At 46.3% G+C, this 25,237-nt stretch overlaps 1 protein-coding gene across 1 annotated transcript; it reads right to left on the bottom strand.

Annotated features, from left to right (window-relative positions):
* Positions 1-2,313: 2,313 nt before the first annotated feature.
* On the bottom strand, positions 2,314-23,920 carry LOC135823777 (bifunctional ribokinase/ribose-5-phosphate isomerase A-like). Its single transcript, XM_065336621.1, has 19 exons — positions 23,567-23,920; positions 19,795-19,851; positions 18,373-18,409; positions 16,398-16,474; positions 15,853-15,951; positions 15,543-15,568; positions 15,243-15,339; positions 13,653-13,743; positions 13,378-13,423; positions 12,464-12,510; positions 11,881-11,970; positions 10,110-10,224; positions 8,986-9,116; positions 8,067-8,144; positions 7,385-7,620; positions 6,666-6,767; positions 5,490-5,615; positions 4,821-4,927; positions 2,314-2,920 (listed from the first exon to the last, which is right to left on the bottom strand). The coding sequence occupies exons 1-19, from the start codon at positions 23,679-23,681 to the stop codon at positions 2,804-2,806; spliced, it is 1,794 nt and encodes a 597-aa protein (XP_065192693.1). The 5' UTR covers positions 23,682-23,920; the 3' UTR covers positions 2,314-2,803.
* Positions 23,921-25,237: the final 1,317 nt, after the last annotated feature.

Here is a 25,237-nt window from a genome sequence, read left to right as displayed (position 1 = left end):
CATAAGTGTCGGCTAGGCGATGTCGACCAGCCGCCGGCCCCTGCCCCTGCTCCTCTTGTTGTTCCTGGTGTAACTTGCACCAACTGTCAGCGTTCATTTAAATCGGCTGCGGGTCTCAAGCGTCACCGTTGTGGAACCTGTCCAAAGCGCCCTACTGTGGCTGAACGCCAACAATTCAAGTTTCACTGCCAAGTTTGCCACAACCGACGGTTCCGGAGGCGGCAAGATCTGGAACGCCACTTGGAGCATTGCCTTCCTCCCCCCTAACCTCTCTGACAGTACCTCCCTTTGGGGAGCGGCGTGGCCATTTCTGGCAGCTGTCAATAGTAGTAGTAGTAGTGTGTGGTACATGGTGTGTGTGTATGTGCCAGCTAGTCCGGTTGGTCGGTACACTTATGCCTGCTTGTGTTGGGTATGTTGCCAACAGGCTCGGGTGCTTGAAGGTGTATTGTTGTATCTGCCACCTTTGTTGGTTTCAGGGTTCGCATACTTTCTATTTGAAGTATACATACCTGTTAACCATGGACTGCTTCTGGCTAGATTAATTAACTCTTGTGTAATCAATGATCCTAGTGACGCTTAGATCAGAATAATTGATCCACTCTGATTTAGCCACCCACACTAGTAGCAAGCATTACCTTCACTGGGGCAGGGGTAACTGCAGTTAGATCTCTGGACGGATACCCTGATGCCGTCAATCCTTTTTCTGCACCTTGTCCTCACCCACTTACTGAGGTGTGGTGAGCCAATAAGTGGGATCATCTTCAAGTCCACCCAGAGTTTTGGGGATATCAGGGGGTGTCGGCCGTTGGGCGGTTCAATAGCCAGTTGAGTCATCTTTCCAAGATTCCTTTTGAGTCTCTCTCCCCTCTCCCGGGGAGACCCACGTGACCAGTTTTTGGCAGTGAGCAACAAGTACAAGTATGTGTATGTGTGCGTGTGTGTGTTGATAGGTTGCGGGTTCGATTCCCACATTATGGTCACACACGTCTTTCTTCTCTTTCTCAGATTCCTCCTGACTTTTCTTTCATTCTCCTGGGTGGTTACCAACAGCCAGTGCATGCCGGAGTATGTGGTGTGATGTGTGTGCGTTAAACAAAAAGGAAAAATTAAAAAGACCAAAAAGTAGGGATTCACTGGCCAGAAAAAGCAACTTCATAGCTGTGTGGCGTAGACCAGGCTGAATAGTGGCGGTCAATTCTTCAGCCCTGCAAGCTGTTGAACGGTGCAATCCCAGCACAAGCTGCTATGGCTTCTGCTGTAGCATCGCTATCATCGCCTCTGGCGATGGGCGTCCAATGGTCCAATGGTGTGTGTGTGTGTGCGTATGTATGGGAGGGGAGGGAGGGGGGGGGGGGGGTAGTCTCGGCAATATGGGACACCCCGTAAGTCTATAGGTACACGTAACTGCGAACAACAAGTGATAAAGACAGTTATCAAGTAGCAGTTGGCAAATAGCAGAAGGACAGAAGACTGGCAAAATAGGCTTGCTGAGGGGGTCGGGACCTCGAAACACCTCGGAAGCGGAAATGTGCCCACGGGAGCGGCATTCGTCCACCCCTATAAGTTTTTTTGCAGGCCGTTTACAGGATCCCGGAGATCCCGCCCATGACTGTGACAGGGGGGAGGGGGGGGGGGGACTGGCGCGTCCCGTCACACTTATGGTGGCCCAGGGCTTTGAGACCCCATACAAAAGTCGCGCGCCGAAGAACGTGGAGTCCATGAATGCCCAGACTGAAAATACTAAGAACACCAAAGCTAAGAACGTCTGTCTAGACCATTGCAACGGTTAGTAGGTCTCGGGAAATGCATATATGAAAACCGTTGTTAGGAACGAAGATAACTCCGGTTCGGACAAGAACACTCGAGCGACAAACGACAGTCAGAAGTTGTTGCTTTTTTTTAAACCACTCTTGCCGTTGTTGTGGTTGTTGTTGTTTCAAATCTTTATTCTCACGATAGCCAGTGGCCAATAAGAGATAGTTGTTGTTGTTGTTGTTGTTGCTGCTGCTGTTGTTGCTGTTGTTGCTGCTGTCGCTGCTGCTGTTGTTGTTGTTGTTGCTGCTGCTGTTGTTGCTGTTGTTGACTTGCGGTTGTGTTGTTATTGTCGTTTCAAATTGTTATTTTTGCTATGGCCCATGCCCAATAAAAGAAAATTTCAAAAGTGTTGTTGTTGTTGTTGCTGTTGTTGTTGTTGTTGTTGTTGTTGTTGCTGTTGTTGTTGTTGTTGTCGTTGTAGTTGTTGTTATTGTTGTTGTTGTTGTTGTTTTTGAGTAGATTCTTGACAGAAACAGCAGCAGTAGCGAACAAAAATTCACACCAGGTCGGCAAAAGGAAATTCTACAGGGTGAAGTTAGAAAATGTACGAAGTCATTTTGACCTTCCCCGCTTCCACAGGGACACAAGCACCCATCTACAATGTATATTCCAAAGTTTGAGATGCAGCTCAGCTGCCAACAGGCGGTTCAAAATACATTTAAATGAGTAAAACCATGCCGGTATTGCGTTTAACGTTGCTCTCAATACATTACATACTCCTGCTGATGTATGCTATCAGGCTCAACCGACGAGTACTTCAACGTAATGTTTAGAATAGAAGGTAACACTAGAGCAGGTGATCAGTCTTTTAAACCGTCCCTGCATAGAGTACGGAAACAGGACAATGAAAACATCGGTAAACACCTGGAAACTGGACCTGCAGTTCCAGGCATACACTCACACGCATGCAATGATAAAACTCGATTCCGTCGCGTGGTATAGCGCGTAGTAGGAAAACGGATGCTTGCCGCCACGACAAAGCCGCTCAGGACTTTGGCAGAGATGCGCCCAGTGCGCCGCCAGGGTGGTTGCCCCGGAAACGGCCAGCGTCGAATTTGGTCTTGGTTATGATGTCATTGGTGATGCAGTTGACGAGTGACTCCTGAAGGATGGGAGCATGACACATATAGTTCCATACTGATCGTTAGAGTGTTAGCGACCGTCATGAGCTCCCTTCAGGAATGGACGCGATGGGGGGGGGGGGGGGGGGAGGGGTCAAGTGCTGCTCGTTTCACAAGTACCCCACAACCATGACACTCCTCTGCATGTATTCATCATAATCGTCACAAGACGTTTGGAGTATGGAAGTTCGTAAAAAAAGTGAGTTCAAAGAACAATGATGCACTCGGGAGAAAACCGACACAATGGTCAGCATACACACATGTTTGTTTAGAGGACGGGGTGCGGGTATGAGGAAATACAAAATTCCGTTTTGAAAACATATCGGGTGCATCTGAGGACGGTCCCGAAGTCAAAGTACCGAACAATTCTTCATAATGCTAGCTTCAAACAATGCCCTGTGCGTGCAACATGAGAACACAAGACTTTATTGGCAACCTGATCCACATCTGCTGAACTTGTACAGCAACACGAGTATTCTGAGCCATCTCTGCTCGGGCTAGATATGATTGCTATAAGAACAGCAGGCAAGTTTAGGCAACATAACCATACCCGGGTGCCCTATATCCAAATAAGGTTATCTCTGGGTCGTATGCCCCTTTGGGACCCGGACTATCGAATTGGCCAAAATCTACTGTTCCCTTCCCGATTGTCCTAATCGAGGCATCTATGTTCGAATAGAACCTTGGCTATCATGTCAAACTTATCTGCATTGTCTAAGAGGCATGGGGTCGGTGAAGTGAGCATCAAAGTTGGAGACAAACTAAACCTGTGCTATGGTCAAATAATCTGATCTTGAGAGGCATAACACCTTGACAGAAACACCTTGAGAGGCATAACACGTCGAGAGACGTTCCCGCGATGCCATGTAAGGGCATATTCGATTGGCCGAACCCGTGGGCTCCGGATCCGGATTCGCCAGGTTTGGACCTGTTCGATTGCACAAAGCCGGATTCAGGTCGCGCGGATTCGAATCTCGTCAACTCACCTCCCAAAGGTGGATCCGACAAGTTCAACAGATCCATTTTCGCTCTGCTCGCGAAATCGGGCAAAATTCTTGCTTTTCTTGCTGCGGTTCAATAATTCTTGGCCTTGGCAAAAACATTTTTGAGCGCGCCATTCTTGTTTGCCATGCCAACCAACCCCATCCTTTTTAAACCACATGGATCTGAAATCAGTTTCAACTGCTCGATTGGATCCGTTCAATCAAACTGATCGGCTTGGCGGGATGCAGATTCAGGTTCCACAATCCAATGCAACCTAATACTCAAGCATGTAGCGAGTCTCAAATTAGCGCTTGACGGACAATCCTTTCATTGCAGTTTTGTTCAGAGTCGATGTGATGCCAGAGAATGAAACGACACCTGTTTACGAGACAGGTATTTCTATGAATGTCAACACTATAACCAGGCTTATGTGCCGACAGTGTATCTTGAAAATCAGGCTTTAATCTTGGTGAAAGGAGTTTGCACATGGCTGCGGCAGTCTAGACCCATGCAGAGCTGTTGAGAGCCACTCCGTCTCGGAAATACCGTTGCACCGCATGTTGATTTGCAAACACTGGCTAATGTTTGGCAGAAGATTTCCGCTTTTCGAATGTTGACTGGGAATTTCTTTGCCATGCGGCTTGATTTCCCATGCTGCAACCTATTCGTCACATCACCTCTCAACCCTTTGGAGCTCTACTGATCACACAACACCAAAAATATAAGCACAATCGCAATTGTACTACTTTTTCAAATTTCCAACATACCTCTACTCTTGCTTTACCGATTTTCATGATCTTGGGCTCGGTGGAAAGCTCTTGGAAAGGGGATGACAACCACAAGTAGTAGGAGGTGATGACAGCCGCAAGTAGTAGGATAGCAGGCACCAGTGCTTACCTGAGCAATTAGACTGGCTGTTGGAACGCCGCCGGCGGGTTCGGTCAGGCTGCATGGTCCGTACGCCACCACGTTGCACGGCTCGACGAGCTGGGCCAGACGGGAATCTGAAAGTCAGTGCAGCAAAAAGAATAGCAGTAACTACTTCAGAAAAGACCATGTCTGTGGCAATGATGCCCGCGACAATCTCTTATTGGCGATGGTGCCATCGTGAGAATAAAGAATTTAAAAAAACACAGATTCCCGAAACGTTAGTGGAAAGCGTATAATGCATTGTGCATGATGAAGACACCATCAAGACCATACCCGTCATACCCGTCTTGGCTTGGCTATTCCAAACAGACAATCACAGACCATAAATATACAAAATTCTGTCGCTGCAACATTTCGGCATTTCACGATTTTCGACATTTCAGCAGCGATTTATTTTCGGCACGGGATTACAATACTAGTACAGTGTACATCACCAAAGCTGAAGTGAAAATTTCATCAGCGTTTTAATGTCGGCGGTTTGGGTCGGTGCCGTATAAAGCCGAAATTGAATAGCCGCCGAAGTTTTGAATATTACAGTTACACAATTATACCAACAGGGATTACTGCCACATGCACCCGTCTCGATATTGTGCAGGGATGACATTGGAATGCACGATTGACGACCAAGCAAACAACCTGGATTTGAGGTCAATGCCACAATGCTGGCGCCACGCTGCTTCAGTTCATCGCACAGAGCGACCGTCTCGGCCGTGTTCCCGCTGTGTGACACCAACATGACAATGCTATCCTTGCTGACCTTGCCTGTCGTGAACAAAGTGATCCCACAGGAAAGCAAAGAACAATCAATGCAATCTCTCTCGCATGACACACTTGTGATTGCACGTTTACACGCACGCACGCACGCGTGCGCACACACACACACGCACACACACACACACACACACACACACACACGCACACACACACACACACACACACACACACACACACACACACACACACACACACACACACACACACACACACACACATGTCGAATCTCTAGATGCTACAACCCACTGATGACTGTTTTGAGACCGTGGTTTTACCCAACGCAGGCCAGGGCGCAGTTACAAGCAAAACTGATGTACCAAAGGCATGCGTGTGCATCGGCACACACCTCGACTCTGTCCACTTTCGATTGCCATCATCCTTTCTAAGCAAGTCACATTCTAGCATACAAGACTTTACAGTATGTGCTGGTAGGACTGCTAAAGTAGCAAACTAACTAAAACGCAAGACAGAAAAAGGAAAGAAAAAATGGACTTCAGTTCCGTGGCTACCCCTTCACCCCGGCTGCCTTCTGAACGCATCATCAAGCTCCCGCGGTGCACATGGAATCCTTGCCTTTCAGAAAGGGGAATACCCGTCAAGAAAACATCCCTTTTGAAGTTCTACACTTGCATGCTACAGCACTATCGGTCGCCGAAGAACTGAGGGGCAAGCCTTGTAGCCTAGACCGTTCTTTTTATTAAACACTTCTCATGTTCTTGTAATACAGTCTATGCACAGTTGAGTCACCGTGTGTTCATTAGTATACAGTGCTTGGTGGCATTCTAGCCTGGTCGTTCCTCGGCGCTCCGTTCTTCGGCGCTCCGTTCTTCGGCGCTCCGTTCTTCGCCGCCCCGTTCTTCGGCGCTCCGTTTTTCGGCGCTCCGTTTTTCGGCGCTCCGTTCTTCGGCGCTCCGTTCTTCGGCGTTCCGTTCTTCGGCGCTCCGTTCTTCGGCGCTCGACAGTACTGCACTCAGTGCTATGCTATTCTATTCCAGTCTAATGGTATTACAGGACATTGCTGCGGCTAAGCAGTCTCACCTAGATCGCCATGGTGAAACTCGGTGGCGTGGACAAATTCACACGGCACGCTGATCGAGCTCAGCGTTGCTGCCAAGCGGCGAGCTACAAGGCCGGATTTTCCTGCCAACAACAACAACACCAACAACAACAAAAACTCGTACACAGCATTCATATAGCAGTTCATATACCTGTTCTACAACTGACTGCCAATCAGCTCTAGCACATAACTGTGCAGTGACCTGTGCAAATAGACTACTGCAGCAAGAAACCATCATTGACGACCGGCCATTTTAGAAACATACAAGTTGGAAGGTCATTGGCTAGCGCTATCGAGCTGTGCTCAAGCTGACGTTCATGCCTTGGTGCATATCAGTACTCCTTGTCAGTTTGGTGCTAAATTGTGCAGGTCCGACTGTTTATAACTCTTCACTTCTCCAACTTTAAAAACGGTCTCCTTGCTGCGAATCACTTTACATTTAACCAAATACTGTAAAACATGACATTTTAGTTGTATCACAATTTCGGTGTCAGGGACATGCCAGGCTTCAGGTGTAATGTAGAATTAGGTGACCAGCATTCCCTTCGCATACAATGTATACCCTGGTGCCTTTTAGGTGTAATCTAAATTTAGGTGCCTGGCTTCTCTACCGAGATCACCGAAATTAAGTTACACCGAAAATATCGTGGTTTACAGTACTCGGGCCTGGCCCATCATCAGGCTGAACAATGCAACGTACCTACTCCTGAAATGAGCACACTTCCCCTGCAGGCTATAAGCTTGTCACTGAGTTCAGAAATCCTGGCATAGGATGTTGAGCCGATCACACTGTTAACGGCCTCGATGTCGGAGAGAAGACTTTGGTGAATTGTAGGATGAAAATTCTTGGATGCACTAGCCACCCCTGTAGATGGTTGCGCTGGAGCGTCCGCAGAGGTTGATTTCTGCTCAACGATTAGATCTTGAACATGCTCCCTACACATGTGCATGGGTACATTCGCCCACGCACGTACACACACACACACACACACGCACGTACATGTGCCTCCCTCCCCCCCCCCCACACACCCACACACATGCATCCGCATGCACACACGCACACACACATACACACACACATACACACATACACACACACACACATGTGCACACACATATACACACACACACACAAGAGCACACACACACAAATAAAAATTTTGGATTGAAAAACGAGATAAACAAAGCCATGATCCGTATCTTCCGAGCCTAATTCCATCTGTCTCCAGTATGGACGTAAAACATCAACTGAAAAACAGCAGAGCAAACCTTCCACCCTGAAGCGTCATGCTGCCCGGTCATGTTAGAATGCTTCGAGTGTGTGCGGAAAGCACTGGGATATCATTGGCCTTCAAGTTTCAACGGCCCAGTTTTCGACATACCTCGTTTCTGCCGTTGGCACAGCTCCAAGGACTCGACAGCAGGCACTGCCCAAGCGGTTCGCAACAGTCCCGCACTGCCTGTTGTTCAGTGACAAAAGAAAACAGAGGAAAGCAATCAAAACACACAGCTATCATAGTCTCTTGTATTTTAAAGCCTGTCTGACATAAAAGCCTGTTCTGAATACAAGCCTGTTTTGAATACAAGCCTGTTTTGAATAGAAGCCTGTTTCGAATACAAGCCTGTTTTGAATACAAGCCTGTTTTGAATACAAGCCTGTTTTGAATACAAGCCTGTTTTGAATACAAGCCTGTTTTAAATACAAGCCTGATCTTCAAGATGCACTGTCGGCACAAAACACTGGTCTGTGAAACGGTGCAAGGCGCGTACTTGAGTGACGCGACTGGATTTCATTGAGCAGTGCTGTACTTCGCTATCGGTTGTTGCATTCGTAGAATTTCGTTAGTGTTGACACATATAGAAATACCTGGTTTGAATAGAAGCCTGATGCAAATAGAAGCCTAGCCCAGACATCGGCTTCTACAGAAATACGCCCGGCTTGAATACGCGATACTAGGGTATACATCCGGGACAGTCGTTGGTTTATTCTACAATGGCTGAAAGTCATATTTCAAAGTTGAAGTGCTTCGTTACAATCAACATTAAAACGGCATCGCTCCGTTTCCAACTCCATCACTTTGCTACCAATGACAATGTTGCTATTTTAGAGACTACGGCATCTACCGAGAGACCTGTGATACTGATAAAGAGCCATGGCTGGCAATTAAGACGGGTAGCTAGAATTGCTGTCACACACACACACACACACACACACACACACACACATACATGCATACACACGCACACACGCACGCACACACAAATACACACGCACACACGGGTATGCGCTGGAGTGCTTACGTCAGTTCTTCGCGCGAGCTAGGTATTTTACCCAGGGTGTTCATGGTGGCAATCAGTCCTCCAAGGAAAGCATCACCCGCTCCCGTGGCATCTACCACTCTGTCCAGCTTCACGGGTGCTACACTGACAGCCTGTAGAGCGTGTTAAGACAAAGAGCAGAGAAGAGATAATCTATGTTGAGATAATCGTCTAATACTGTAAGACATGTATATATAACGAGGAAGTAAATCTAACGTTTTAACGGATGACATTTCTTCGTTATAATAAGATCCGTTGAGGCCGTACTGCTTCATATATGTTGTGTGTGGATATGGCAAAATACTGCAAGATCGTTAACATATCTTCTCGTTAACCTATGAATTTTGGACAATCGTTAAATTTGCGACTCGTTATAATAACATGTCATACAGTAACAGCTATGAAAACTTGAAAGTATGAATGCCATAGACATAACCACGCAGAATGACGACTTGTTAGACGTTTGAAAATGTGTGTTTCCAGAATAGATTTTCTAGCTCCGACCATGAGTGGAAATATGGAACTGAAGTGATCAAGTTCAGCAGAGAAGAGCAATGTCACATTCGTCTCGAGGCCGTAATCGGATGAGTTGAATCACACACCGGCCAAGTAGGATCAAGAGTATCGCATTCTTCAGCATACTTCGATTCCACCACATCGTCTTCGTGTTTCGAAGTGCATAAACATGACACAGATAGATAATTTCCCCCTCTCTCTCTCACACACATACACACTAACTCATTCTCACACGCACACGTGCACACACACGCACGCATGCACTCGCACGCATGCACTCGCACGCACGCGCACACACACACGAACACACACACACACACACACTCTCTCTCTCTCTCTGTCCCTCTCCCTACTGGGCGTAAATATGACACAGATAGTAGCAAAGAGGCAAAAGTTTGCTGCACAAGCTTTGAGTTAACTGTGCCCTGAACTGAGTTCTGTGTGATAGCACCGGGTACTGTGCCCTGAGCTCAGGTTTGTGATACTGTGTGATAGCACCGAGTGGTACATGTACTGTGCATGCTTGGACCTGAGCTGAGTTCTGCATGACCACACCTGATGGTACTGTGCCCTGAGCTTGGGAAACTTACATGCGACTCGGTGACAAAGCAAGACGGCGCGAGGCCGTCCGTCATGGCAATAAGACGCGAGTCGCACAGCTGTCTGAGCAGCGCCGATAGCTGCATTGTGTCCATCGACTCAATACTATGCAACACACACACACACACATACGTGCACACATATACACACACACACGCACACGCACACACACACACACACACACACACAAACAGTCAGTGTCCCGTTTTCGTCGTGCAGAACGTTGAATCCCCGACCAAGATTAACGCCGTACATTAGAAATTTATGAAAGAGCACGACAAACAGTACTGCCGGGCGCCGAAGAACGGAGCGCCGAAGAAAAACAGCGTATGATTTCACCAAGCACAGCATACCAATATATTATGCGGTGATTCAACTGTGCATAGACTGTATAGTACAGGATAAGAGTGTAGCACACTGTAGTAGTATGCAAAACATACATACAGCCGGGAACAGCGAAAAACTGGCTACTTCACCCCGTTGACCTCCGCATGTCCGCCGATTGCTTAGAGTGTGGAACTCTGTGATTGTAACTGATGATTCTCCACGCTCCCTGCTCTATGCGCAACCTTCACCTGACCGTGTTGAGAACATTTTCACTGGACTACTGCAAGAGTTGAAAGTTTAACGAGCTTAAAGGGGAAGTATACCCTAAAATCAAATTTTCACCAGTTGTAGTCTTCGGGGTGCTGAGTCGAATGGTCGTGGTCCGAGGAAGCTGAGACGCTCCCTTCCTACTTGAATCCCAATCGAACTCGCGCACTTCCACCGAAACTGGGTGACTGCGCCCTACTAGATGGGGATTTGTATGCAAAATGTCACTAAAAGCGCCATTTCGCTCTTATAAAAGCACGGATGACCGCGATTGGCCCATATGTTGTAGTCTTTTTGACGCTGAGTCGACTGGTTTTGGTCCGAAAAGGCTGCGATGCAGCGTTCCTCCTTTATTCCCAATCGAACATGGTTGAACAAGCGGTCACGTGCTCCTGCGTACACCAGTCACCTGGTCACCGTGCCTGCAGGGTACAACTTACTAGCCTGTTTGACCTTTTTTGGGTGCAGTCCTGTCACTCGAGTTGAACTCGAGTTGAACCTTGGTGTGAAAGTTGTCGCCTGCTGGCGCGGTGACCAGGTGATTTGGGCACCCAGGAGCACGTGACCGCTTGTTCAACCATGTTCGATTGGGAATAAAGGAGGAACGCTGCATCGCAGCCTTTTCGGACCAAAACCAGTCGACTCAGCGTCCAAACGACTACAATATATGGGCCAATCGCGGTCATCCGTGCTTTTATAAGAACGAAATGGCGCTTTTAGTGACATTTTGCATACAAATCCCCATCTAGTAGGGCGCAGTCACCCAGTTTCGGTGGAAGTGCGCGAGTTCGATTGGGATTCAAGTAGGAAGGGAGCGTCGCAGCTTCCTCGGACCAAGACCATTCGACTCAGCACCCAGAAGACTACAACTGGTTAACAGGTTTTTTTAACGATTTGCAAAATTGTTCCTAAACAGTCGGCGAGGAGACAACAATTTTAATATCGCAATAGGGATGGTGTCTCTTCAGCTCATCCTCATTGCGATATTAAAATTGTTCCTTCTCGTTAAATCAAACTTCGTGCCCATTCGAGATTTGACTCTTTATTTAATTTTAAGTATTCCAATTTCGGAAACAAACGCATAGAGTCGTAATTTCTCGTAAATTTCTCCGCGTAGCTCAAACCATCCAATTAAGGAAGAGAAGGGCAAGCAAGTGTGTAGCTTACTCCATCATGCTCATGTGCGGAGCAATCAGCTTGAGAGCACCTTCGGCAGCATGCCTCGCTGGCTTGAGTACATCAGCGCTGCGGCAAACTCTGTGGACAAAACACCAGCCACGCCACAGAAGCACACATCTCCAGGATGAAATTGCATGCGGCAACCAGGATGTTATGTGAAATGGAGTGGCGAGGCAGATGACGCAGTGAGGCATTCTGCTGGAGTTGCATCACATCCTATCAAACTGAAAACAAGTACAGAAGAGGCGTGTGCAGAAGAACGTGGAGCCCACGAACTCCCAACCTGAAGTGCTGAGAACGCCGTAGACTAACTTAAGTTAAGAAAGTCGATATTGGTGCTCTGGCAGCTTTTGTCATACACCTGTATATAAACATGTGTGCATACAATCCAGTAAAAATTGATTCCAAGAATGTGCTATACACATGCAGCCAGAATGCTCAAACATACGAATGTCCCAGTCACACCTCTTGGAAACGACGTTCTAGGGCGCATGACTGCTGCAAGCGGACAAAGTCTTGGTTATTACGTCGTGTGTGATCAATGTCACGTTTACCAAAGCACGGTACTTACTCAACGAACTCCTCCTTGGTGCCAAGCAAGGCTTCGTGTACAGCAACCTGAAAAACAAACAAAGAAAAAAATTACTGTTCAAGTAAACACAACGCATGTACTTTTATAGGTTCTGGCAAGATTGATCGCCTGCCATGCTTGTTATACCACTCATAAATTGAGTCATAATAGCGATCTGTAAGACTATCGATGCACTACGTTACGGTGACTAAGGCTATAACAAAACAACATACTCAAACTTGGGTCTAGCACTGTTGGGCGCCGAAAAACGACCAGGCTAGAATTTTAACAAGCACAGGATACCAACGTACGCACGGTGACTCAACTGTGCATAGACAATAGTACATGAGAATAAGAACGGTCTAGGTAGGTGGCTGACCCATGTGTCTATCGTGCTGGTCGTTCTTCGGAGCTCCGTTCTACGGCGCCCGACAGTACTGCACTGTTAAAACACTAAGGGTGCGTTCCTTTATTCTTCTGTCTCTTCTTTGAAAGGTCTGCTAGGAATAGATGAGATGAGAATATTTTTCGAACGGGTCAGAAGAGATCTAGGATTTTTCCCAGTGTGCCACGGCAAACAGGACATTTTTTCCCAATGCGTCATGGCAAACAAGAATTTTTTCGGAAGACGCATTTTTTGTTTTGCCAAAAACTGACCCAAAGTCCCTTTCGTGCATGCGCAAGTGACAAAACGCGGGAATCTTCCACTTTCTTTCACTTTCTTCCACCTCAAGAGCTGGAAGAACCGGCAGAGCTTGGTAGAGTCTGCTGCTTTGGGCAGACGATAGTGAACGCTCTTCCAAATTTTGGAGATTCTGACAGAGGATAAACGAACACACCCTAATTATCCTTTACTTCAAGAGAAAAAGGAGGCAACAAAAACACAGGGCAGACCATCAAATTTCAAAACTTACGTCCGGCGAAACATCCAGGTCGACAACAGACGGGATGCCGTTCTCACTGAAGGAATCAAGTCACAAAAACGTTGCGGTCAATGACTGGTCTTGGCACACATCTACAGCTTCAGTGAGTGTTTGTTAAGTCTGCGTGCAAGTGATAAGAGCTCTCGTGTCAAGTAACAATACAGCTGCAGTTGCAAAGAATTGTTGGAGGAAAACAGTTTTCACCACTAAAGAAAGCCGTATGCAGGTATGCAATGTAGAGGTGGTGATTAGATTGGGCTGCTCACCGAGCAAGTCGAATCAGCTCCAGCACGCCGCTGAGCGGAACCTGCGATATCTCCGTGGACACCAGACTGGCTGAACTTGCTATGGCGCCACCTGCGCAGGACAGAGCGAGGAAAGGCACACATGTACACACTGCAATACACCTGCAACCAGTGTCACGACGAGTGTCGTGATTCTATTCCAGCTAAACACATATGCAAACCAAGTCATCATATTACTACATGTACAGGAGTCGCGATCTGGCTTCACCTTATTTTCTCCTCGTTTTTCACTTACATACGTAGTACCTCGCGAGTTCACCATTCTGGGCTCACACCCAGACCACCGCGTGTCGACCACGACATGACATCCATCTTGTTCTTTTCTGTTGAGTTACCCTCTTTTTCCGTTTTCATCTTGGGGCAACAGCGAGTTCTCGCTCGTGCCATATCACTTCAAAGAAACGGAAATTGTTCAATACTCTAGATCCTTGTGCGGTTTGAACTCACCCCTAGCTCTCCCATTGTGCCCAACTAAACTTCATTCCGCACAACCAGAAGATATCATACTGCAATACAACTGCAACCAGAATATATCCACTTCCCCCAGTACTGCACACTATTCTCCATTCCATTACTGTATCACAGTAAACCAACCAATGTTCGCAACACTAAATGTTCGCAATTCAGAAAGATGGAGCAGTTTGCGGCGTTTTTTACTCGTGATTCTCGCGATCCAGATACAATATACAGGGTTCCAGGCAAAGGAGGGCGGAGGGGCGGGGGTGAACTGTCTGTTTCACTACCCCCACCCCCTCTACAAGTTGTTATTGGCTAGAACCCTGATATACAAGTAATCTAATTTCAGAAATTTTCGGTGCTCAATATTTTCGGTATGAGGGCAACAGGCCAAGCTAGGTGAACAGTTTTTAGGTACGGAGAAGCAGTTCCCTATTGGATTATGTGTGTTCGTGTTTGTTCGGTGTACAAGTATTGAAATTTTAGGTATGAAACAGACGCACCGAAAGTACCGAAAATAAAAGTACACCGAAAATTTGTGAAATTACAGTACATACTCGTATGGTTTGCTGCAGAAGCTAATGCAGTCTCCGGTATTACAAGAGTTGCACAACGCCTCTTGTACGGGCACAGAAAATTGAATTTGTGCTGCCGAACTTTCGCGATTTGACGGCCTTCGCGAAAAACGCGAACATTTCTAGGTAGAGAATAATAGGCAGCCCACAGTACCCTGGGCTGTGTGCGTCCCCGTAGATTGCCATACTCAGTTCTGGATACGGATTGACCAATCAAACATGTTCTGTGTGATTGCTGCTGTTCCGAATGCTCCGGTGAGTCTGATCTGAAAACGGATTGACCAATCAAACATGTCCTATGTGATTGCTGGGCAGAACATTTATTATCAGTTTATCACTCGCCCTGAGCTTCCTGGCTGTTTTTTGTATTCTGTATCTCGTTATCGTTATCTTTTCCTCTAGCCCTCTCGCTTAGGATGAGCTTTCTTTTTTATGGCAGCTTAAGCGAAGGCTATATACCTGCTTTCTGCAGGTTGATGCCAACGCGAACAAGCAAAATAATAATAATAATATCACTCACCAAATGATTCAGCAACTTGCTCCTTGTTAATTTGGGATGTGGCACCTTTGGCCATAATGATACTCCGTTCACCACCTTCTTCCACAAACACCAGCGACTATTGGGGAACAAGCAAACGAGAAAAGGCAAAGAACACTACTTGATTTCCATTGTCATTCTTACTTCCTGTTGATAGTGCCTCGGATTGAGAACAACGAAAACGCAAACATTTACTTACTAGTACTTCTGAATTCTACGAAAGATGTTCACGGACGTATACACAAGCATTGCCAAGAATTACTTTGAAGTGTATGCTCGTACCTGGGCAGTTGTGTACGAATCTTTCACTGCAAACAACAGACACGCATGCACACACGCATGCAAAACACACACACACTCAATACATGCGTGCACCCACACATACACACGTACACACATGAATGCACGCGTAAGCCGGCAAGTGTGGTGAGACAGCGCAGTCATAGTCATATACATGTGGTAATATTGCAACAGGACAAGATAAATCGCGGCCACACTCGGAGTTCCATGACCAACTACATTGTATGTGCAACACTGCTGTACGCTGCCCACCCTGCCGCATCGCTAAGCGGAGCACCAGAGCAGTGCTTACCCTCGATGAATTTCGTTGCAACGCCCATCTTGTCAAGCTCCTGCCGAATTAGCTTGCCGTGGTGATCCGTGCCCTGGAGTGCGAGCAGGCCCGTCGGTGCTGCAGCAAGATACAGCAGGATCATATGAATTAAGTTGCTGGATACACCAGTACACGCATCCAAACAACAGGAAGCAAGACTTCGGGAGCATTGTTCGGTCATCAGATAAATCCCAGTCCCTTCGTAACTGTTCTAGAGTGTGTCTGGACGAGAATGCATAACTACAATGACCACACAGTACAGAATGGCAATGACTCTCGCATGTCTAAGTTAGCTCACACGTACTCGTCATAAGCCACACACACGTCAGGGCAGCATGCACATGTATGAATGTGAATAGCAACTACTAAACTAGCAAGCCATTCGCTTGCATGAAATTACGAATTTTGTCCCCATAACTAAATAAGTGGCGTATCGTGCATAGCCGACTCAATAGGTGCATAGACTGTACCACAAAACCAATCTATCGCTGCTCCCAAACGAAGTACCAATGACCATAACTTACTCCCTAGCAGCTGGGCCCAACACAGATGGTTCAATGTCACGCCACCAACATACTCGGCCTCCAGCACCTTGGTTGGGCTACAGACCATAGAATATACAATACGAATCGGAAACGGCAAACAAACGTATCAGCTGCGTGCAAGCATGCTACCACATCATGCTACGCTTTCCCCACCAGAAGTACTGGTGGGATTGTGCCTGGAGTGTCTCTTTCCGTGCAACATATTTCACCCTGTTTCAGAGACCCACAGTAGTGCACAGTACACCGATGCTCCCATGTTTTCTCGGTTCTTCTCTTCCGGACCTGGATGTCCAGTTTGAGCGAGTGAAGGTAGTTGGTGATCGCATTTACCTCACTGTGCTTCGTCTAGTTTGAAGCAATATCATCTAGGACATCTCTCCTCGGCATGCTGGGAGGAAAAGAGCAAATACGTACATCATCCCCAGCTTGCCCAGACTGGACATTGGCATGGAAAAGGCCATGCAATAAGTATTATTAGTTTACTACTCTCAATATTCATCATGAACAACTCCACCAAGAGGTATCTTCCGGCCCATTAAAACTCGAGTATTGTAAAGTGGTGGGAAACGTTCGCTAGGGATGAGACTTTACTACATGTGCGACCATCACACATTCCGAGCTAAGATGTTGCAACATCGGCGGTGATGTGTGAAGAACGTGTCTGCTCCAAACGTCAGAGCTCGCGCCTCCTGCCGACTGATTTGTTGACACTTGACTGACTCACGATGCGTCTGGAAACACTGTGTATTGAGCAGGGAGTGATGCTTTCCTCCAGGTTTGCCGAGTGGAAGGTTCGACAGGCTTCTCGTGTGCTCCAGACGCAGTCGTGAGTTGGTCAAGGGTCTAGTCAGTCGGCAGGAAGCGCGAGCTCCGACATTTGGAGCAGACACTTTCTTCATTAATCGCCCCAAACTGCTCTGATGGTGAGCCAATTAAAATATGGTGAAAAAAGGACAGTGGTGGACAGTTAGTCATAACTCGCAACATTTTGTCTTTCTCCTTTTTTCACCAAACTACTCTGTGCATTTTGTGGACGATACATGATGAGACTTTAAAAGAGATCAAATAGCGAAAAATCTCTAATCGTAAACCAGAGTAATTCTTAAAAATGCAACAGTTGCACGCTACTTAATTCTTCCATTTTACAGAAGCTAGGCACGTGCAGGCCCGCCGGAACTGGTCCAGTTGGTCAGGCCACGGCCGGACAAACGTTTTTGGCCACCAACGTGTGCTAACTGCCGAGGAGGTCACGTGTACCCGCCCGCCGTATCATGTACACAAAGTATGAAAGACTATGATGGTATGCCCGGACCAATCAAAAACTACTTCCGCCGGTCGTGACGTGTTCGGTATGTACGGAGAGGAGGGAGATGCACCACCCGTACACCAAACTACCTGGGAACTCATCACCACAGATATTTCGTGGCACTTTGCCCCGGCACGAGGATTCCCGCATCGAGCGCCAAGATGTCTTTGCCGGCGACTTCCTTGAGCAGCACTGCGTCCGTTTACGGTGACTTTGGAGATGACGCGAGCAACTCTAGTCCCCTGATTCCCCCTGAATGATTCATATAGTGCGCCCACATACACATGTCGGCAGTATATAATATAATTATAGTACGCGCACATACACATGTCAGCAGACACAGCCTGACGTGTACATCACTCGCCAATGACAGGATGCGTGCGCTTCTCGTTGGCTGAATATTCGAAATACACGAGAAGTATTGTTCTTTCGAACGACGAACATCTGCGATGCGTGTTTTTTGTGTTTTTGTTCTTTTCTGTATATAATTATTTCATTTTATTTTTTGAATGTTATTGTGGTGTCATGGTAATGACATGGAAGGTCGTGCAATATGGCTGTCCGCAGCCAACCCTGCACTAGCTATGGCTGATGTGAGGTGTCAGAAAGAACACAAAATAACATCCACAAATATCCATAGCCACTTACTCTTGAAAGAAACCTTTCTCTCCGGGCCGGGGAAGGGCTGCAAGCGAGAGAGATAGAGAAAAAAAAGGTTGACAAGGACAGGATCGTTTCGTGAGAGTTGTACGAAAGCTAGTTCAAATCATGTTGCGCAGTTCCTGCTATAATCTGTTCACATATGAAAAAGCAAGAAAGAGTACATGAAAACCAGAGGGTGCAGCTCGGATGGGTCGCTGTCACGGCGGAATTCCGTGATCAAATCATTTTAGTGATGTAGTGCGTACAAGCAGGATTCAAGCAGGTCTCTTTCTGCACAACTGCAGCTCAGTTGTACACACTAAGGGGCCGTCCGTAATTATCGAACGTTTTTCACCAAACGAATTATTTTAGTTTAGACCCAACCTCTCCCTCCCTCCCCCTCAGAACGTAAAAAAAGTTTGACATATGCATGCATAATACAACAAAAGTTGCAAGTGTGTAACTGCTCCTATGGGCATGTACATGTATCAATGTTTTCTGAAACGAAATTGGTCAACCCCCTCCCACCCCATAACGAAATTATTTCATTTTGTGAAAAAAGTTCGATATTTATGGACGACCCCTAAGCCATTTCCCGCCTCAGACCTGCGCCAAATATGATGTAATCACGGAATTCTGCCGTGACAGACACCCACAGTAGAAAAAGCTCCAAGCTGCACACTCTGGTTTTCATGTACTCTTAGAAAAAGAGATAGGGTCCAACTGACAACGCTTTGGGCACTGGGCACTTCTCAGGCAGTTTGCCAGACCTCTAGATGCTTTGTAGTCTCTGTTCATCACACTTCTCTCCAATACAGCTCCTTCTTTGTAATTCAAAGAAGTGCTTGTGGTACATGTATTATCAATTCAGCCGATTGTCATCCAAAGATAGGCTCACTGTTCATATGAGCCGCGACATCACAAAAGGGTGCTTATGGCAAGCGACATAAAACTGCGAAAAACTCGTTTGAAAGTTGAGTATGCAATATTGAGAGTGCACATTTTCTTTTTGAATTCGATCAGTTTCGTTGCGATTTATCAAGCTTTTTGAATGCGTTTTTTTGCAACACAAGCAGTGAGAATTCAGCCATTGCGGTGTATTCATAACTCAGTTTGTGACATTTTCGCCATAAGCACCCTTTTGCCATGGTGCGGCTCATATATTCTACAGTTTTCGTGAAGACAGAAATGAAATCAACGCAATAAGTAAAGCAAGTTGAGCATTCAAAACACACACCATTTGCACACGTTAGATTGAATTACCTTTGCCAGTAAATTCCTTATGAAGAGATGGCAACGGAAACGTTCAAGGAAACCTAACCTGTACGAATGGTGTGTGCTTTGAACACGCAACTTGCTTTAATTATTGCGTTGAGTTCATATATCCATGCAGCATTACAGCTCATTGTAACCGGTTCTCACACATACCTTTGACCATGTAGAACGAATCCACAACATTGCTGCCACAACCGAGCGCAACACGACCTGAAGCATCAGACAGTAAATGTACACAGACTTCCATCCTGTTGATCGTGTCCAAACCTACTGGTAGTGACTGGTACAGCTCTACTACTACTACTACTACTACTACTACTACTACTACTACTACTACTACTACTACTACTACTTCATGTACATGTACTACAATTCATACAAATCTCCAAGACCGTGGGTGCGAATGGTGCGAAATGAAGGCAATACAAATGCCGGCCTTTATATAGAGAGACTCAGGTGGAGAGCCAAGGACTAACAAGGCGTGCTTGCCTCAAGTGATTACAGTTAGTTGCAGAATGTCACTACCGTTGATCAGTGCCGTGCAATGTTATCGCATGAGTTGATAATATATAAATACTACAGTAAAACCGGTACCTAAAGACCACCGTGACTAGCGACCAGCCTGGTACTACAGACCGCTTCGCCAAGCACGGACGGTTTCACATTCATATAATATTATGGTTGTGCGGTGCAAACCTCTAACTAAGGACCACCTGCCACTAAAGACCGCTCTTTCTGGCCCCAAGGGGTGGTCGTTAGTCACAGGTTTCACTGTATAATAAATAATCTTTATTTCAGGATTACCCAAACGCTAACGTCTACTTGTACCTGGGGGATCTCCTACTTGTGTATGTACGTGTGTGTATGTACCAGGAACAGATTGTCAAGTAACTGATGCTGCTAGTAGCGCAACTTGTAGCTCCTTGGTCTTTTCCTTTATACAGAGGCAACGCGATTACATCATCAGTCGATATGCTTTGGCGAAGTCGCGGACTCACGGCACAGCCCTGCACTTGCACTAGCGAGGCACGCTGCATCCTCGGCTCACGTTCGAAAATCTGCTGACTCACGCTGTATACTTGTGCCCATTAGAAAATCCCGATGAACTCATTCGCATAACATCTACAGTAAACCTGAAACTAAAGACCACCGTGACTAGCGACCAGCCTGGTACTACAGACCACTTCGCCAGGCACGGACGGTCTCACATTATATTTATGGCTGTGCGGTGCAAACCCTCTAACTAAGGACCACCTGCCACAAAAGACCGTTTTCTCTGGGCCCCAAGGGGTGGTCGTTAGTCATAGGTTTTTACTGTATAATATAGAGGTTGCGTGGTTACATCAGTGGATAGGTGTTGGCAAAGTCGCGGCACAGTGATGCACTGCCACTAGCGACTCACTCTGTACAGAAGTACAGTCTGTCCAACCTTGCCACCATTCCAAAGCAGGACACCCACAGTATATAAGGGACCGTCCGGGGTTACCGATTGTTTTTACAAAACGAAAAGTTTTAGGATTTTTCAGCCCCCACCCACCCACCCACCTTTTCTGCAGGTAAAACGAATTCCAATAAAATATTGATGTCAATTTTCGACACCCAAAAGTAAGGGCCTGGTCAGACTGCGGCAAGTTTTGGTTGCCTGGCGAAAAAAGAACAGCGTCCAGAATTTGAATCGCGATCACACTACACATGTGGGGAGAGTGAAAATTCAAACTTCATTGCGAGCGTCAAGTGGTAATCTCCACGAACGACGTCAAATTCCTTCACCTTGGGGACGCTGATAATCACTGATTTTTTCATCTCGATATCGAGGAGCTAATTGGCCACGGACAACAACAAAACTCAAAAAAAATGGTTGCAAGGATTGCACTGAAGGTGTTGGCGATCCCCAAGGTGAAGGAATTTGACGTCGTTCGTGGAGATTACCCACTTGACGCTCGCAATGAAGTTTGAATTTTCACTCTCCCCACATGTGTAGTGTGATCGCGATTCAAATTCTGGACGCTGTTCTTTTTTCGCCAGGCAACCAAAACTTGCCGCAGTCTGACCAGGCCCTAACTGGCTTCTCCATCTGCATTCAATAATTATTTTCAAAACGAAACTCCATCAAACCCACCCACCCACAAACGAAAAGTTTTCGTTTGGGGGTGGGTGGGTTTGATGGAGTTTCGTTTTGAAAATAATTATTGAATGCAGATGGGGAATGTCCAGTTACTTGTGGGTGTCGAAAATTGACATCAATATTTATTGGAATTCGTTTTACCTGCAGAGAAGGTGGGTGGGTGGGGGCTGAAAAATACTAAAACTTTCGTTTTGTAAAAACAATCGGTAACCCCGGACGGCCCCTAAACAAACGGCGAGGAGACAATAATTTGATAACCACAATCAATAAGACAAGCTGAATCGACATGTGTGTATACGTATGCGATTCAGCTTGTCTTATTGATTGCAGTTAACATACAGTATAAATATTTATTATTATTGTATACAAAGGCCATCATTTTATTGGGTCGTCATCCCGTTTGAATGTGCAAAGTAAAAAAATAATTATAATATTAAAGGTAATTGTCTCCCATGTAAATGTATACAAATGTGTTGGTCCAAAGCAGGACTGTCCTGCTCAAAGCAGAGCGGTTGGACAGCCTGCGTGTACATAGTGCCCATCCGCGCGTCCGCCGTATACTTAGCGCACATACTCTAGTGTCGCGTATAAAAGCAGGACTCGAATAGAAGCCGATTTTTGAAGCGCGTCGTGACACAGAAGCATGGTTTGAATAGAAGCCGCTCCCTGCAAAGTACATTGTGCACGTACATGCATGGCAGTATGCACTGCACGGTGCAGACTGATGATGTTGACGTAGAAGTATGTTTTGAATAGAAGCATAGAAGCATGTTTTGAATAGAAGCATGGTTTGAACCCCGGCTTATACGGCCGTAGGCACCTGCTTTTATACGCGACATTACGGTAAGCGGTTCCGGGAATTCTGCGGACTCGTCATTATGACAGCTTTCGCGGCACAGCCTCTATGTACTATAGTCTATCCCTTTGGAAAAACGCGGCGAAGAATTCAAAATTCCGCGGCAAATTCCGCGGGGAAAAGGGGGGTTTTCTGCGGCATTGTCTGCGGTAAAATCAAAAATCTGCGGCACTTTCTGCAAGTTTCTCACCCTCCTCGTAGAGGATAATTATTATGACAATTAGTCGCATGAAGGAGCACTTTTCATACTATCCTTTGCAGTCACAAACTGAATATGAGCGAAGAATCTTGGAGAGACCTGCACTGGCAAGAGAAATGTGCTCAAACAGTCGCAAAGTAGTTTTTCTGATGCTTTCTGAGTAGTAATTTTAGTAATTTACCCTAAAAAATTCAGATTCCGCGGGCAAAAGTGTGGATTCCGTGATTTCCGCGGATGATGGCAACTTCTGCGAAAATTGCCGCGGCCGCGGAATCGCGTTTTTCCAAGGGGACAGTATAGTCTCTCCCATCGCACACCCTTGCGGGCATTGAACTCACAAGTATCACTGATATGAGACCGCAGTGCGAGTGACATCTAAGAAGTCAGTTTGATTCACAATCATTCAATTATCTAGAGAAGTACTGTAACAGCAGAAATTTTCGGTGGTGTAATATTTTCGGTATTTGCCAAAATCGGCGGTTCGGTAGCAGGAAATTTTCCGTAAAACCCGTTCTCCAGGTACATGTAGGTGTACTAGTACTACATGTATACAGTATCGGTTGTACCGAAAAATTCGGTGCGTTTTATTTTCGGTAGAAATTGTCGGCACCGAAGTTACCGAAAATAAAACACCACCGAAAATATCTGCTTTTACAGTAGTTCAGCTGACAGCACCAAGCCTAGGTAGGCAGATGAGTGAGTGGTGGGAGGGTGGTGGGTCCGAGTGTGTGTGTTTAGAAGGTACCTTGGTGTTTCGGACCAGGTGACGACAGGGACCTAGAGTACCGAGTGACGCCCCTGTACAGGGTCTGACGCAGCGGACGTAAACTTCTGCCCAAGCTGACCAAATGCAAATGCATGTCGACTGTACAACGGCGCTTGATCGAACGAACACCTCAATGGCTAGTGCAGAAAACAAGGTCACTGAAATTGGCCACAATAATATCTACTGGCACAGCACGAGTTCGGCCTTGTCCCTGACCTGTAAATTCAGCCTGCACACTATTGACAGTACAAGAAAGAAGAACGGTGTGGAGCTCGCGGAGCACCAACTAAGGAACATGACCATGACACTTTCTGAGCTGCAAGACCATGAAGACCAGAAGACCCGAAATAAAAAATTTTAATAATTCAAATCAAGACAGCTAGCTAGCTACTGCCGTACAGTAAGATCGGGCGCCGAAGAACGCAGGGGCTCGAGCGCAGTCTAGGAAAGTTCTTTTTAAAAATTTTTGATTCTAGCCAGACCGTTCTTATTCACACGCGCGCGGCGAGTCGAGTGACGTCATGACGTTTGTCATGTACATGTACATGTACTTTGTAGTGCAATGTAAGTACTTCTAAACTAGTGGGTGTCGTAAATGGGAATGACTGTACATGTAGCAGTTACTGTTTACACGTGTACATGACATGTACTCACCTCCCATACATCATGTACATGTAGAATGTTCCAAATTTTAAAAGTGTTCTTAAATCTGATAATTCTAGCCTGGACTGTTCTTAAATTTTGCCGGTTTTCCAGCCTGGGTGTTCTTCGGCGAGGTGTTCTTCGGCGCCCGATCTTACTGTACAGCTAGTACATGTACAAGTACTGGTTGACTATCAGGGAGTCGTAAAATACCGGTATTTTACGACTCCCTGGTTGACATCACGTGTAGATCTACCAGTACAGTCTACCCGGCCCTGCACTGCAGGCATAAGTTATTAATTAAGTATAACTATACTGTCCCCGGGGAAAATTGCAATTCCGCGGCCGCGTTTTTTTCCGCGTTTTTTGCGATTTTTTAAAAGACCGCGTTTTCCGCAATTTTCCCGCGTTTTTTGAACTTTTTTGTTGCACTACACGTACACACAGTGCACTGTTCGGTCAGCAACGTCTCATCGTGGCGGCTTTTTACTCAAATATGACGAGTGCTTACACCAGAGACTTGTAACTGATTGATTTCACTACATACTCACTGAAAATTGCCGCACATCAATATTATTCACCGCATATTTACCGCATATTTACCGCAAATTCACCGCAAATTATGCCATATTATGCCGCGTTTTTCCCCGCGTTTTTTGCGATTTTTTTCCGCAATTTTCCCCGGGGACAGACTATAACTATAACTAGTATAAGTTAATAAGCGCCTGTGCTTTGTTCTACCCAGGGAGTAGTACAGGGAGAAGTACTACCGGTATTGTACTACTCCCTGGTTCTAACGTATCGTTACGGAGCGCTTCCGGATTCCACCGCGCCCGTTTGGTCCGTCAAATTCAAATAAAAAATAATGGTACCTACATGTACCTCGTATCGACCTACCTATCTACAGTAATAAGTATGTCGCGAGAACTCGCAACGGCTACTAAATAGTACTTTTCCGGTAAATCCCGCTTGTTTTTCATGATCCATTGCTTCTTGCCTCCCCGGTTA

Source organism: Sycon ciliatum, chromosome 8 (assembly GCF_964019385.1).
Source record: "Sycon ciliatum chromosome 8, ocSycCili1.1, whole genome shotgun sequence".
NCBI lineage: Eukaryota > Metazoa > Porifera > Calcarea > Leucosolenida > Sycettidae > Sycon > Sycon ciliatum.
Note: the sequence above shows the minus strand (reverse complement) of the source record. Positions and strands in the feature narration are given on the sequence as shown.

Coding starts and splice junctions, on each gene's coding strand:
- LOC135823777 (XM_065336621.1), bottom strand. CDS start 23,681: ATGCATTTGCATTTGGTCAGCTTGGGCAGAAGTTTACGTCCGCTGCGT. Junction 12,511..13,377: donor ACCTGGATGTTTCGCCGGAC/GTAAGTTTTGAA, acceptor TTTGTTTTTCAG/GTTGCTGTACACGAAGCCTT. Junction 9,117..10,109: donor GCTTTGTCACCGAGTCGCAT/GTAAGTTTCCCA, acceptor CACGCTCTACAG/GCTGTCAGTGTAGCACCCGT.